This window comes from Anolis carolinensis, chromosome 1 (genome assembly GCF_035594765.1).
Source record: "Anolis carolinensis isolate JA03-04 chromosome 1, rAnoCar3.1.pri, whole genome shotgun sequence".
In the NCBI taxonomy this organism is placed as follows: Eukaryota; Metazoa; Chordata; class Lepidosauria; order Squamata; family Dactyloidae; genus Anolis; species Anolis carolinensis.
Genome location: NC_085841.1, coordinates 265,785,053 through 265,801,626, shown reverse-complemented (window position 1 = coordinate 265,801,626; position 16,574 = coordinate 265,785,053). Strand labels below are relative to the sequence as shown.

General features: G+C 38.2%; 1 protein-coding gene across 17 annotated transcripts in view; it reads right to left on the bottom strand.

Moving 5' to 3' along the window:
• Positions 1–16,574, bottom strand: part of brsk2 (BR serine/threonine kinase 2) — a 496,678-nt gene that overhangs the window by 101,595 nt on the left and 378,509 nt on the right. For all 17 annotated transcript variants that reach the window (XM_016993435.2, XM_062967615.1, XM_008108160.2 and 14 more), the window contains exon 5: positions 7,854–7,970. In XM_016993435.2, coding sequence (XP_016848924.1) covers positions 7,854–7,970 — 117 coding nt within the window. The remainder of the gene's footprint in view (positions 1–7,853; positions 7,971–16,574) is intronic.

Here is a 16,574-nt window from a genome sequence, read left to right as displayed (position 1 = left end):
TCCAGATGCATGACTCCCTAAAGTTTCCCATGGGAAGCAGGCTTAATCAGCTGAATGCTTAGCAGTTATCCTAGCACTCCTGCGAGACACCTGATCAACTCCTCTCTGTTGTTTACAAAAATCATGGCGAGAAAACGTAGGAGATTGAGGCTCAGGGCTTGTTTGACAGACTTCTGGAAGACAAATCTCTTGCAGGTGCAAGGTTTCCAAATCTGGCTGGGAAAGTTCCAATTCTGACTGAAACGGCGAAAAACCCAAGTTTTCCTCTTCATCTGGCACCACAGTGCCAGGAATGGGACTACATTGCCCATGGGTCATCACACATCCTGATTTTCAAATGCAAAATATTGGAGGGCATAATTGTCTAATGTGTAGTTTCAATTTTTTCCTTGTGTTAACATCCCGATAGAAAGTCCTATAACCCCAGTCTATCCTATATGTCTAGAAATTTTAGTAAAAATATCAACCCCCTCCCCAAAATGGGTCTACTTATCAATTGCTCAATGTACATACAGTATCTTAACTCCTATCAAAAAAGGTATCATCCCTATGTTTTGAGAAGAGTGGTAAAAGGGTTATTTCGTTCCAGTAGACTCTAAAAGAAGCACTGGCTGTCAGAGATGGAATTGGAGCTTTCATTGAATGATCCTTGATTTATCCAAGGTTCACATTAAAATCCATAACAATTTATACATGAGATCAACTAATACATGAGTGTATATATACTCCAGCCTTTCAATTTGGAAGGACAATGGCCAAGGCTACTTTAGCTTTCAGCCTTTTTTAAGGAGAGCTGAGATTAACATTACTAGCACATCGCTAAAGAGTTTTTCACCATTTATCTCTAATTTACAGGCAACTATAGATGAAGTTATCTATGAAGTTGCAAGATGACTGAGAAGAAAACAGCCCCCTTCTCAGCATGCTAAGACTACTCTAGATGACGAAGGCCATGGTTTGCCTGTAGCCTTCAAAGGCAATTTTGTTGCCCAAGGGATCCTTATGAACTGTATTCCTTCCCACCCCATCCCAAATAATTTTTCTGTTCCCAGAGGCACCAGATGCAGTAGATTTGTGTCCATTAAAAAATAACCCACAGAAATGGACCATAAGTCATCTGTTTTTTTTTATTTTGATTGTTAATGTTTTGCATTTTTGGGCCTAATATGTTCCATGTGGGGGAAAGTTTTTCCTCAATCTTCCAAAATTGTCTGTCTCAGCTTTAGAGGCATCTCCTTTCCCAACTTTCTGAAATGTTCCATCTCACATTTCTTTCCAAATTACACTAGATTATACTCCCCTTTTCCCATATATATTTCTATACTGCTCAGTGTTTTTACAGTCCACATAGAAAAGGAATAATAGAATAATGGAATCTGTGAGCGGTTCAATTGTTTTGTCAAGCAACACCAATGCTCTTTGGGATACTTATATTTACAGGGAATATTATTTATGAAAAATATTATGAGGTCATCAGTACCTTTTAAATGACACAAAATCAATGCAATAAAATCAGAAGTAAGAAAAGTAATAAAAAATAATGTGTGGCTTGCACCAGCTATTCACAATATGTACCAAAGAACAATTGGAACAGAGGTATCCTAGTAAGTATAATTCTTTACTACCACACAAATTAGTATTGGGTTGGAAACTAGTCTGCCATTCCTCCCACATACATGTAACTTTCTGGATCAAAGAAAGGATTCCCTACAGAGGCACCAATGTAAGATGTTGCTGCATAGAAACAGTTAAGAACCTCTTATCAACAATGCCAGTTTTTTTTGTTTTGTTTTGTTTTTGTTTTGTTTTTTGTAGAGAATGCCTCTTTAGGGATTTAGGTTGGAGGTGGAGGTAAACCATACAGATGTGTCAGCTTCACCATAGTTACTGCTCATTTTGAGCTGAGGAATTTTAAGCGAGGCAACACCGAGACACAGTGCAGTAGCTTGTTTCTCAATCTGCCTGGCTGCCCCCAGCAATTCTTGTATATCAGGGATTCAATTTGTTCAAGCTGTGAAAAGAAAAAGGGAGAATTTGTAACTGTGCAAAAATAAAAAAAGAACAATATAACAAGGAAGTGGTAATTTATTTCCAGGAGAGTAACAGAAGCAACAAGGAAACAACAAAAAGCCAGTCCCTAAATGTGGCCTCTACTAAAAGTTTCTAACTTTTCCTTTATATATATTGCCAGAGCTGATCCCAAGTAATTTTAGTAAGGGAATGACTACTTTTCTACTAATAATAACGGGATACAAATTTATGGGAAGTTCCATCTCAAAAAACAAGATATTTACAAAGCAGTAGCTATGCTAATCTGTTGACACAACGTGATCCTTAAATATTGCTGCATTTATGACAGGGTAAGACAGTGCTGGTGGTGGCAAGAATCACAGACAGTTAGGAAGAAGAAAATTAAACACAAAAAAATTAATGTCTATTGGGTATATGATTGTATAGGGCATTTATACCTTGATAAACCTTTCTACTTACATATATGGTGAAAGCCTGTATCCTTCTAGAACCCTATAAGGAATGTATAATTTGACCACGACCTGAAAGTACTTTGAACAACTATGGTTTCCACTTATGTATTTTAGTGGCATCGTACTAGCACCATGGCTACTATATTTAAGTATTTGGAAGGCTGCATAGCACAATTAGACCAAAAGGATACTAATAGTAATGTACACATTTTTATCAGTTATTGTTTTGAAAGTTCATGGCCCAGATCTATAGTGGCTAAGAAACAGTGGGAGAAAAGTAGTTTGTTTTTACAGCAGAGTTACCAGTAATAAAGATAGGCAATTCTGCCAAGACTACTTTCACCCAACCCATCAGAATTCTAGAGCTTCATGTGTATTTTTCAAACACATGGAATTTTCTCCAGGCTATGCGGTGCATTTTCTCCATAGTCCAACACACTTTTTACACACATAGACCATTTTCCCCCCAAATATTTCTTATTGTATACAATTTGTGTTCAATGTTTCCCTAATATAAATATTTTGATGCACGTGTTCAATCAATAAACTTGTTCAAATACCTAGGGAATGTGCTGCTTCTGGAGTGTAAGTGGGGGTAAATACACACCTCCCTATTAGTAATGGTAATACTAGGTCAAAAAAGGACACTCTGAGAGAAGAACTTCTTGCATGCCAGCTTTAATAACAAAGCCATCTTGACTTTCCCTCTGATGACAGCCAAGCATTTGGGGATTATAACTAGCTATCTGCAATATCATAAAAGTATCATGCAGTGGAGAAGTGGCTCTGGGACAGATGGGACAGCCTTCAGCATTTAATTGCCTTGAATTTTCTTTGCCCGGAAGGTAAAAGCAAGCTAGAGAATGAAGAAATCTGAACTAATAAAGGCTGTATCATGCCAACTCCCCAGCTCCATCTACACTCTGTTGTTTGCTCATGGGCCTCTCTGGCTCCTGGAGAAATGCAAAGACTTGCTGAATTACTCTTGTGCTTTAGAGACTAGTTTTCCCACACAAAACTTGTTTGGCTATGCAATTTCTACAGAAAGCAGAGCTTCTGGGTTCTAGCAATTTTATATATGCCATATTCTTGCTCTCAAGGGGCAATTGCATGTATGTATGTGCTCACATAAGTATTTAAACCTGTGCATTCCTCTTTCCCTGTGAAGTTGTGAGGATACTAGTAATAGGCAATATATTATAAGCAAGGTTTGAGGTGTAGTTAGTAAAAAATTATGTTCATTATTAACAGTTAGTCTGTATCCTTTCTTCACCTTCCCTATTCAATGTACTACAAGATATACAAAAACAATCAAGGCCATACTTCTAATCACTTCCTTGAGGGCTGTTTTTACCTGGAGCAAACAATCTGTGCTGATCTAATAAGTAATTTGCAGTGAACTCTAAGATTGAAAGATGGAAACTAGGATGGGCAGGCCTCATCTGTACTAAGAAATATTTAACTGAACATTTTTTTCTGTTGGAAATGCAACTGAATGAATACTGAAGAGTAGACAAGACTTCACAGTGGGCTAGATAGGGTTAGATAGTTTGAGTAGCCTGCTGCCTCATCAACTAGAGCATGGATTCACTTTAAATCCAGTTTCTGCCTCCTGCAGAATTTTGGGTTTTGTAGTTTGGTGAGGCCCAGGACCTGTCTGGCTAAGCTGTTTAAAGGCCCCTCCCTAAAGTGGATTTAAAGTGGATCCAATCTTTAGTGTGATGAGGTCCCTAAAGTGTCTCCTTCTACAAATAACTATCCTGACCCCTTTGCTATGTAAACTGATACTCTTAAAGCTGTTTCTCCATCTATTTCAACCTTCCAAGATGTAGTTAGGTTACATCAGCATCCTGGGTATCTGTCCTATCTCAGAATAGATTTCCTCCAATAAAGCTTAGTTTCTTTCTTCAAGTATTTAGTGTGTTTGCTCCTAAAACTAAGATCTCTAACTGCTGCATGCACACTAATATTTTCATGTGACACACAGAATACATCTGGTTTGCTGTTGCAAACTCCATTTGATCTGGAGATAAGCAACGGTGCCAATTTCATCTGATCTATCTATCTATATACATCTGTAAGTTACTTTGAAACACACAGTTTATGTTGTGATATAATGATTCATGATTTATCTTTTTAACAAAGTGACTAAAGGTACTTGTTCCACATTGAGTTCTAAGCACAGGTGTAAATGTCATGTAGAACATTGAGCACGGTTTGCTAAAAGCTCCAGGAAAAGATTTTTCATGAGATCATAATTTTGCTGCTCTTTATGGATTCTTCTACAAACACAAACATACGCACACCTGCATTTGTCTAGCATGACATTGCATATTTCCCCCTCTTCTTACCAGATATGCTACAAGGAATGAACATCAGCCATGCTGGGCCACATGCCAGGAGAATTAATGAAGTGGTGTAATAGCTCACATGGAGGCTTAGTGATTGCTCTTATAATGTATCTGCAAGGCAGGGGATCACAGAGTTGCTATTTTCTGTTTGTTACACAGATACACCTCTTGTGTTCCATTGATTTCTTTATTAGTGCATCAGTGCATGGAGGTTTGTTCAGCCCCGGGCATCAAGGTTTGAATTCCATAACTCTTCATAGATATCCCATTCACCCACCACGATTCTAGGCAAGACTAACTGTGCCATCTGGTATGCTACCTATTGAGTGGTTCCCTGCAAACCTGAATAACCCTACAGGGCAATCTAAAATTGCAGTTCATTGATATATTGCTAAGCATATTAAACTGCATGGGAGCACTGGTCTAAGGCAGCTTTTGGATTTAAAAAAAGGGTATGTCAAAATGTGACATGATGATAGTGCACTGAGGAGTGGAGGTGGCTTTCTGGTCCATTAGATTAACACTGAAAGTTATTATTGACACATATTTTCTATTTTCTACACCACATGGAGGATTTTTAAGCCAAGGAAACTGGTTTGCTTGACTTTCTCTCAAAGAATCTACCTAACTCACCTTCATCATTCTCGTGCCACAGGAAGGATAAGGATCATGCTCAGACTATCAAATAGAGAACATCCATACTAAGTAAACAAAATAAACTACTACTACTACTACTACTACTACTACTACCACTATCAAGTAAATGGAAATATAATTACGATTAGAATTTTGATTAATCATGGCACCCTCACTGTAAAATGCCCTTCTAAGTGAAGTTGTTTTGGCCAACTTCCACTTGCCATTCTGAATATAGATTGCATCTTTTCCATTCAGGTGGCCTCTAGACATTGAGATGGAGTTGGTTTTATAGGGAATAATTTGCTGGATATATGCATAGATTTTTTAAAAATATATTTATTTGATAGGCATTCTGTTTAATCATATGAACATTTTCTGTTGTTTTTAGATGATCCACAGCAGGGCCGTAGCCAGAAAAAAAATTCAGGAGGGGTTTTGAAAATTTCGGGGAGGGGGGGGTTGAACCCCTAGCACATACCCCTCCCCGCTACAAACCTGTCAATATCTGCTTGAGATAGTGCCTGGAGGGACTCTTAATGTTTTGCATCTCATAGACTTAGCATGGGGATTTGGTTAACCAGTTAAAATTCATGAGTAAACGAGATTTTTTTTATAACTTGAAAAATTTCGGGGGGGGGGGGGTTGAACCCCTAAAACCGCCCCTCGCTACAGGACTGATCCACAGGGTTCGTTGATAGATGAAGAAAGAAAAAAAAAAGAAAAGCATGTGTGTGACAACAGTAGCACACAAATATGGATCCTATAAATTATATGTATGATGCAACAACACTACATATATGGGTGATATGAACTCTCCTTCTTCTGTGCTTTCTCAGCCTTTATTTCAGTCTATGGAACTCCTGTATAGAGAAGCAAGTTAATTTACAGTAGTGCTAACTATAAATCCTTGGGTATATTTAAAAGTAGCAAAGATGTCTAAAAGATTGGCATTTTCACAAGTAGCAAAAATATCCAGAAGATCCCATCATTCAATGCACTTTCCTTAGAAAGGGATGCACAGATCTATTGGCTGACATCAGTTGTCAGTAAAGCTCTTTCTTGTTCCTACCGTTAGGTGGTGGCAGCATACAAGAGTTTCTGCAAAATTGCAAGTCTAAACTCCTCGGGGGAAACCTGCAATTGAATCTCCATAGTACTCCAAACACAAGGGAAAACTTCTCTGTTACAGTCTTGTTCAATTTTAAAGCCTATTTAGCAGTTTTATTGTCTATTTTTAGGCATTTGGGATAAGGATATTTAGAAGCTCAAACAGGAACAGTCCGGAGAAAGAAAAGATTACTTTTGAAATGCAGTTCACTGTATATATACATTATGAAATCACAGGTTTTACAGAAAGAGAAACTGAGCCTTTGCTTGTTTAGGGTGGGTTTTTTTTTTTCAGAGCCCTTACGTAAGCTTACATAGGCAATTTCATTTATTTATTTATGCCACTCTCTCCCACTGTGAGTCGAACTCTGTAAAGCATGGAAGCTATGTCATCAAGACGTCTCTATGTCTCCTCCATAAAGGAGACAAACCCCTAAACCTCAGACAGTCAAGCTCTAATGAATTGTGTTTCTTTGATTTTTTTAAAAATAAAGAAAACAGAATTTCAGAATATCAGCCTCTAAACATTACACGTTTTTTTTGTGCAGATATGAAGTATGGATAATGTTTGGAAAAAATAACTCAGTGGGACATCATCAGAGAATCACCCTTACTGCATGATTCCTTTACATAAAAATAATAAATTAAACCAAAGGTGGGGAAAGTGCTGTTCCTGAAGATTATCACCAATCCCTGAACCCTCATTAAAAATAAACCACAATTTTCAGACCAAAATCAGCTCAACATCATAACTAACACAAAATATCCTCCCAATCTCAGCAAACATCCCACAAATTTCTTCTTTCCCCTCTGTTTTTCCTTCAAAGTAATGTGATGTTTTGTTACTTCCTGGCATCATTTTGAAGGTGAAATGGAGGAAAAACAAAGTATTTTGGGCTCTTTGTTGGGAGTGTGGCTTTCAGGAGGGGATGGAAAAATGGGCCACTTTCTCCCTATAGCGTTGCCCACTCCCGAGTAGAGCATTGCAAATTGATGATAGAAATGAGGACACACAGTCTCAAAGGCAAAGGATTGGACATAACTAAAAAAGGCACATTTGGTTATTGCAAAGGCTCCAGACGATCTAGTCAATCCAGCATAATTCTTCCCAAAGTGGCCAACCAAAGTGGCCCACAAGCGTATTCCTCTGAGGTTGTTGCTCCCTAGTAGATGGCACTCAGTGGCATGTTGCCTCTGCATCTTGAGGATTTAGCATTACAAGTAGTCACGGACTAGCTCACCATCACTATTTAATGACTTCATTGTAACTTACCCACAACTTGTTTCAAGCAAACTGTCACCAACTTGCAGTGATGCCATCCCAAAGTCTGCTATCCGGATATTATTCTTTTCATCCAGCAACAAGTTTTCCGGTTTTAAATCCCTGTGGCTGTAAAAGACAGGACCAGATAACAGATTAAGATGGAGAGCAGTTACCCCTTCTCATGTCAAATGCATTTAATACATGGAGCTTGGTTCTTTTATAACATCTTTGCTTTGGTCTCATTGGCCTTGCAGAAAAAAAGCCAATTTGTGATGCATTTTCTCCTGCTTTGAAAAACTGAACAGATTATGTATCAACACAAAAGTAGCATTCAGGATCTGGATGGTGTCAGCTTGTTGACCTGAAGCAAATTCAATTTACTTTTCCAATTCAGGAGCGGAGATTGTTAGACCATAACATTCATCAAGTCATTTGTCAGGGATTATGGGAGTTGTAGTCCTACATGTTCTGGAAATGTCACAGGTTACCACAACTCCGTTTATTGATACAGAAAGAGAACATCATAATGACCAACCATACCCAGGCTCTCTGGTGAAAGACAGCTAGGGAAATGGATGGAATCACTGATGCCCCTTTTCCTCCAGGCTACAATCTGCAAACACTAATGCCATTAAAATATTCTCAGGTCTGAGTATTCATTAGTCAACTTTTCTTTCTGAGGAAACATTGTTCTGTATCTGACTACTTTGATGCTTGAGAATCATCTGAAAGTTGTTTGCTCTTTTGCTCTCTGCTAGTTTCACTTCTATAGAAATGAGTGAATTCATTATTATTATATTCCAGTCATCCTAGCAGATCCTTCAGCAGCCGTATGGACCCATTGGACAGTCATGGGACAGCTTTCCACGGATTCCAGTCATTCCAGCTAAAAGCATTATGGTAATGAGCTGAATTAAAATTACGTTTCGATTTGGATGTTAGGACTGTCAAAACACACCCAAATAGTTTCAACTAAGTTCTATGTAAAAACAAACTTCAGTTATTCAATGCTTAAGCCTTCAGGGAGCCATCCAATACCTGACCTATTCTAAGCCGATACAAAAACCTTATATAAAATATCACTGAGCACAGTAATAAGAATTAGTCCTTCCTTAAGAACTTTCCTGAGCTCCTGTTGTGTTTAATACATCGTATTGGGGTGAAAACTGTGTTTCAAACTGTATTTATAACACCTTCTATATTTTCATCCTTTTTATTCCTCTGGAAGATTCTTGAGGTAAAACTGGTATTTGTGCATGTGGGAAAAATAAATAAATGAACCTATTCATTTTGAAAATCTATTTTTTTAAATAGATGATAAAGATCACAAGAACATAACAGATTTTCAGAGGACTCTCATGTCATTGGATTTATGGCATTTCTGCACACATACAGTTTTGGAGTGAAATAAGCTAAGGAAGACCAATGTGGAACTATTTTCAGCATGATAACCAAATACAGTACACTGTTTTCCTGTTATTGTCACCACAGGGAGCTCATCAGATGTGTATTGCTGGTGCATGGGTTACCTGCAATATAAAAAGGAGTGAGGACATGCCCTCATGTAAGTTCCGCTTGATGGAGGATACCAACTCCGGTTTCCCCCAAAATAAGACAGGGTCTTATATTAATTTTTGCTCCAAAAGATGTGTTAGGTCTTGTTTTCAGGGGCAGTCTTATTTTTCCAAATTGACTTTTTAAATGAATAAAGAACAAACTAAAGAACAAAATGGAGAGGAGTCTCATGTCATCTTTAAGACTTATGAAAATTAGGAAGGAAAATACAGTAGACTCTCAGTTAACTGGAACTCAAGCAACTGGAACTCTCAAATATCTGGCAAGAAAATTGGAGAAATAATACTTTAAATAAAAGGGTGTTTTTATAATACAGAAAAATAGTAAAACTGTGCTACATTAAGTTAGGCTTGTCTTCATTTGTTTTTAAATATTGTATTTTAATATTAATATTAAGATAATGAAAAATGAAATAAAAAGTTTATGGTATGGTATAGTATAGAGCATAGTATTAGTTAGAGTTATTTTTAATAGTGATTCTCAAGCAACCAAAAACTACATTTATCCAGCATGTACCAATCTCCAACAGGTGCTACTCTGCTACCCCCAAAATAAGACAGAGTTTTATATTAATTTTTGCTCCAAAAGATGCTTTAGAGCTTGTCTTCAGGGGCAGTCTTACTTTTCCAAACTGACTTTTTAAATGAACTATATCTAGGGCTTATTTTTGAAATAGAGCTTATATTTTGAGCATGCTGAAAAATCATGATAGGCCTTATTTTCAGGTCTTATTTTGGGGGGGGGGGGGAAGGGTATATAGCTGCCTTGAAACTCCAGTAAAAATTGTGAGGGGGCAGAGGACGACAGATGCTAGTAGCTGCAACTTCTGTGATAGCTCAACAGCCTGAATTATGTAATTTATATGCAAAAAGAAGCTCCTTGTGCTAAAATAAATGAAAACAAAAATCCACAATGTGTGCTAATTACTCAGCATTTCAGGGAACATTGCAGGGGAAATGAACTTCAATTGGTTGCTTTCCAGCTGATCTGTCTGGTTGCATGTTTTACATGGTTGGTAACACCTTTTCCCTCTGTAAGTGAAGAGAAGAAACCATACCCTTTCATTGTCTTAGAGGCTGAAATGCCTCGAGGGCTTTCTCCACATCATTTGGAAATAAGAATTAAATAAAGCAGTGGCTTTGGTGAACAAGCAAAGAAAGAGAGACATACAAGCTAAGAGGGAAGATGAAAGCCAGAGTCAGAATATCAGAAAAACTGTCCATCTAGGATGGTAATTACTATCCAGAGTTTTTCTGCAGATGGTGAAGCAAACTGAAAGTTTACAGAGTCTGCAAAAAGCACTGCTTTCCAGGAGTATCTGTACTTATGAGGGTATGCATGCATGAAATGAGTGGGGGCAGAGAGAGAGAGAGAGAGGGAGTCTGAGTGCAGAATGAGTGACCCTGAGAATTCCTGCTGACAAAATTACACCAAGGGGCAAAGCCTGGAAAAAAGACCCAATGTGGGGCACACAGTTAACAGTATATAACCCAACTGTTCAAAGAAATTAAAAAGAGTACTTCTGTAGTGTTGCAATCTTTAAAAAATAAACACGTTTTTAAAAAGATAGATTAATGTTCCATCTATCCCTCTCAACAATGAACACAGGTCTTCTTCAATTGACTCTTCAGGAATCACACAGAAGTCAATTTAATAGAACTATTTTCAGGATGCTTCTGCATTATATGTGGCATTTTGTGGATGCCTCACGCTTTGACTTCCCAAATGTCTGGATTATTCCTTAATTAAAAACATAGGACTTTACAAGAAGTTGTGACATACAGCTTTTAAAACAGTGCTCTCCTTTCATTGGAGAGGATGTAGACAAATATCTTCTTGTTCACTTGTTCCCACATAAACACATAAATAGAGATTACTATGAGCCCTGCCTGCCTATCCCAGCAGACGTGGCCTCAGGCAATGGAAAGAGCAGAGGCTCTAGCATTTATCAATATTCATGCAAAATTGTCTCACCCCTCCAAGTCTGCCACCTAATAACCCCCATAACCCAAATAAAAAGCAGATGAAAGCAGAATCTTGCTCCTCATTACCACAGGGAAATTCCTCCCTCTGTTTTCTCTACCCTGTGGAAAAATTGGCATTTTTATTACCACTCTAAACCTAATCAGGTTTGCCATTGGGCTTCTCCTGTAATCATACTTTTATTTGTCAGCACTTCAAAACCAGAAGGGAATCGTCAACCCACACAAACAGAAATTAAACCAATCGCAGTTTTGCTCTGTGATGTCACAAACAGCCAATTGAGACTCTCTTAGCTGATCTCCCCGCTCTTCCTTGCAGATTCCTCATGCTGTATGGCACAGAGTTTTTCTTTCTTCTCTCAGAGAAGGGAATCCCTCCTGAGGAAACTTAAAAGAGGAACTTCGTCTCCTACAGCCCTCTCTCAGGCAGTAACACAATTTCCACTTGGCTATCTAAAAACAATGTTCCTACATGGTTCCCAGAGTAAATGCAAATGGAATTAAAACAGCTCTACAGTCTCCCTACCTTTGGCACAAGGCATCTGTCTGTGTGCCCTCTCAGCTCCCCATAGCCAAGAGTTCTCATACTTCAACTCAGTCACACAACTCTATAGGTAGCTCCTCGTAAGATTTGCTGCAAAAAAAAATGCTTTTTGAAGTGGTGGATAGCCAGTGAGTGATACATGGATTTCCTCCCAGTTTTTAAACATACTGAAATACTTGAGTCTTTTTTTATATATAATTTGACACAAGATAGTCAGCTTCCACCCAGGCACTGTCTATGGAATCTGCGAAAAAGCTGTGAGTTAGTATTCTGTCGAGGATTATCCATAAAGTTGTGAAGACACAAATAGCGGGCCCTAGAGGGGATTTCTCATATTTCTCTGTGCTAGTGTGTTCTTGGAACGAAGGTGTAAGTAGATGAAGCTGCTATGTGTTGGAATGAGCATAAGAGCATCAGTCTATTGTGTCAATTGTGATGAACAAGTTTCCATGTTCATCATTAGCCAAAACGAAGCCTTCATTTTCAGTATGGTCATGACTGGCTAACCTGGCTGATTAGATGATTTGTCATTTTGAGCCCTCTGGCAGGGCAAGGTCAGGCTTCATCATTTGAAAACACAGATTTTAATGTTTTTCCTTGCTAGAAAAGTGTTCTCATCCCCTCTTCCCACTCCCCTCCCCACAGTGTTTGATTACGAGGTATTATAAGCACCATCATCTTGGGAATTGCAGGACATGTGCATACACTATACAGAGGTCAAAATAATGCCAAGTAGTCAATTTCTTAACAAATGGCACTTTGTCTCATCAACCCAGTGATTATGAGATAGGATAGACTTCCATGTCAATTTATTCAGTCGAGGCAATCTTATGAGTTGATGAAAAAGACTAGCAGGTCATAGAAGAAGAAAGTAGAATTCTAGCTTGCTTGAGGGCAGTCAATCTGGAAATCACTATCTCTCAGCCATATTTCACCATCTCGTTTCACTCAATTACTGGAAAAATTGCTGTGGTAAATATTGTAGAACACATTACATATCAAAATGCTGCAGAAACAGTAAACTAAAATAGTAAGTTAGAACAAGACCATATCAAGACATGGATGAAAAGGTTAGCTTTTTCTTCCTTTCAGGAATGTGGGAAAAGAACAGTGGGATTTGCCTTAATTCTTCTGTTTCGAGCACTGCCACATTTTTATCTAAACAGTTGTGGTTATTTTTATTCCCATCATGTTAGCCTTGCCATATATGGTGATACTATGACCTCCTATTCTTGGCCTTCAAAAATGTCGGTTATCAACACCCCTGTTCAAGGCTGTGGTTTCCTTGATTGAATCAATCCATCTGGAATGAGCCTTCATCTTTGCTATTGCCTTCTGTTTTACTGAGGATTGGGACATCTGTAGGGATAACAGATGCTTGTTTATAAAGCTATTGGCCTTCCAACTCCATTCTATGCCTGCAAAACATGGACCATCTGCAAATGTCACTCTTGACCCCTGGAATGATTCCATCAGCATTGTTTTTGAAAAATCCTACAATTCTCTTGGAAAGGCAAGTAGACAAATGTCAGTATTCTGGAAGAAGCAAAGATGATCAGCAGTGAAGTGATAATCTTCTGCCATCAACTTTGCTGGACTGGCCACGTCATTCAAATGTCTGATCACCATCTTCCAAGGCAGTTACTTTATTCTCAACTTAAGAAAGTAAATGTCGGTGGAGAACAAAAAAGATTTAAGGATGGGCTTAAACCTAACCTTAAAAAAATGCAGTATCAACACCAAGAACTGGGAAGCCCTAGATCTTGAATGTGTCCGCGTGGAGGGAGTCAGGGTGCATACTGGGTGGGTTTCTCCAAACTCCATCAATCATCTCCTCCAGCACCCTGATGAATTGGTTGCAATCGTCTGCCACACCAATTCCTGTTCAATGTCAGACTCAAACACATCAGTAGTCTGAAGTCCAAACATTTATTTCAATATCTACAAAACATATTTACAAAGCATAGCAAAAGCCATTGCTCTGAGCTGGCATTTCTCTTTTGCCTCTCGCCTCGGCAAGCACAGCTCAAACACACTCTCAGAGATAAGAAAAACACATTCATCAGTCCGAAGGAAGTCCCCGACCTCCAAGGCCGGAAATCATGCCTGATAGGTCATAACAGGCTGTCAGTCAAAACTAGCCTGCTGTTAACTGTTTCATTACTGAAACACACACTCTTGCACAACAGCAGAAAACACTTGATTTACATTTCATACACATACAACCATAAGCCAACAGAATGTTGTAACTGGAGTTCAGCTGTTACCAATGATGCCATGGATTTTGAAGAGGAATGAATACAGGGTGAAAGGAAGAAATGTACAAGAGGAAGGCACGTCAAGCAAACCCTTGTCAGGACCCCCTTCCATCTGGAAATCTATGTCCTCAATGTGAAAGACCATGTGGTTCCAGAATAGGCCTTTACAGTCACTTATGGATCTACAGACAAGATTTACAGTCACTTATGTATCCTCTGGAAGATGTAAATTATCACTCATGATACTGATCATTATTCTCTTTTCTATTAAGTCATGTCATCTCATGATGTGTCCACAATATAATAGCCACAATTTAGACTTTTTGGCTTCTAGGGAAAGCATAAGTTTGATTTGCTCTTCAACCCATTAATCTGTATTTTTGGCAGTCCACAGAAGAACAGTAACACATTGCAAATTAGTTTATTCTCTTCTAGACAGCTTTTTTCACTGTCAAGCTTTCATAAGCATTTACACAGAAATTGGAAATACTGTGACAAGGATGATCCTGATTTTGCTACTGAACGATACATCTTTACACCCAGGGATTCAGTACTTTCATAGCTTTCTCTTCAAGTCCTTTGCTTCTTCTGATTTCCTGAGTGTTGTCTCCATTTTGATTTATGACTAAGTCAAAGTTTAAATAAATCTTTTAACAATTTTAATGTCTTCGCCATCTGTTTTAGATTATGTAAATCAAATGTGGCCATTATTTATTTCTTCTTAATATTTAGCTGTATTCCTTCTTTTGATTTTAAACGGTTTCATTTCACATAAACATCTGAGAACCTACCAGTATCATAGGACTCATTGCATATAGCATACTAAACAAATATACTGTCTATTAAAAGGGATGATTTGACCATGGAAGAACTAAACTGTAGGCATTTTATTAATTGGGAAACTAAGTATATGTTCTGCTGATGAACTATCAGCACAAAGGACTTACGAGTTTGAGTGTATAGTTTAATAAGGAAATATTTTGTGGCCTGATACAATGGCTCCCAAAGTATGTGGGACTCTCGCCATTAAAATTAATGAGTTTCAGATTGGGCCCTCAAGCTGTTATTGATTTCTGTCAGTTCTCCCTTGTACGCTGTTGACTGCTATATACCCATCTGTGCTACTTGCTTATTTTTTCTGGACTTGGTACTGAATCGATCCCATATCCTGTCACCATTCTTTCCTGTGAGCTTTTCTACACTTGCAGCTTAGAGCAACTCAGAACTTGTGTGATGCTGATTCACAAGGCATACATCACCCCTAGCCCACAGATTCTTAAATTGTGGGTCCCTACTCTGCAGAAAAGGCTTTAGTTGTACTTCATCAAAAGGAAAATCAGCTTGTTTAGCAAGACTTGCAGATGCTTATTACTGATAAATGTATGTGTATATATACACACACATATATATACACACACCTGGGATCATGTAAACATTTCTTGGGAAGAAAGGTGTGAGTGGAAAAAGTTTAAGAGACCCTGCTCTAGATGGCCAAGAATCAGCTTTGGTCTATTTATAGCACTTGCATAGAAATATTGAATCCTGGGACTCATAATTTAGTGAGGTTCATTTAGAACCTCCAGCCAGAGAACTCTAGTAAGTAGTGCTTCACCAAACTACAAATCCCAGGATTCCACAGGAATCAGCCAGTTAAAGGGGTACTATGATTGTGTAGGGTGAAACAGAACTCTGCATTCCAAATCAGCAAACGCTGGCCCTCCCATGCTAGTGCTAAACATAATTTAACTTTTTGTAACAGAGAAATGTGAAATTGTATAATATTCAGATAAGCAACTTGTTGGAAAATAAATCTTCCTAAGTAGAAGAAAAAGGGAGTAAAGGAAAATGAGCTCAGGAAAAATCTAGAGAGGGAAATGATACCAACTTTGTCAACTCCTCATACAGGTATCATCTTACGTTAGGGTAGAAATCACTCCTGTGTACAAATATAATTGCAAAATTGCAACATCCAGTAACATAAAGAGACATTGAAGTTTACTTGCAGACTATAACTGCTATTTGAATACACATTTACTTTGGAGTTAGCTCCAGTGCAAGGCTTGCTTCCACATAAATATGCATGGGATTGTGCAGCACATCAGGTTCAATTCAACACTGATCTTAAGACAAGCCTTATATCTTATCTGATTTCCTTTCCTTTCCTTGCCAAAGAAAAATGCAATCCATCCACATAGGAATCTGTCTGTAAGATAACAAGGTTCCTATGTTTTTTTATGGGTATAACACAGATTCACTCAGTCAAGCAAAGATTGCTTCTTTAATGATGACACACTTATTAAAATATATAAATGCAGTGGTTATGCAGTACACTCTCTTCATCTCAAGGTAGTATTTAGCTTCTCAGAGTGAA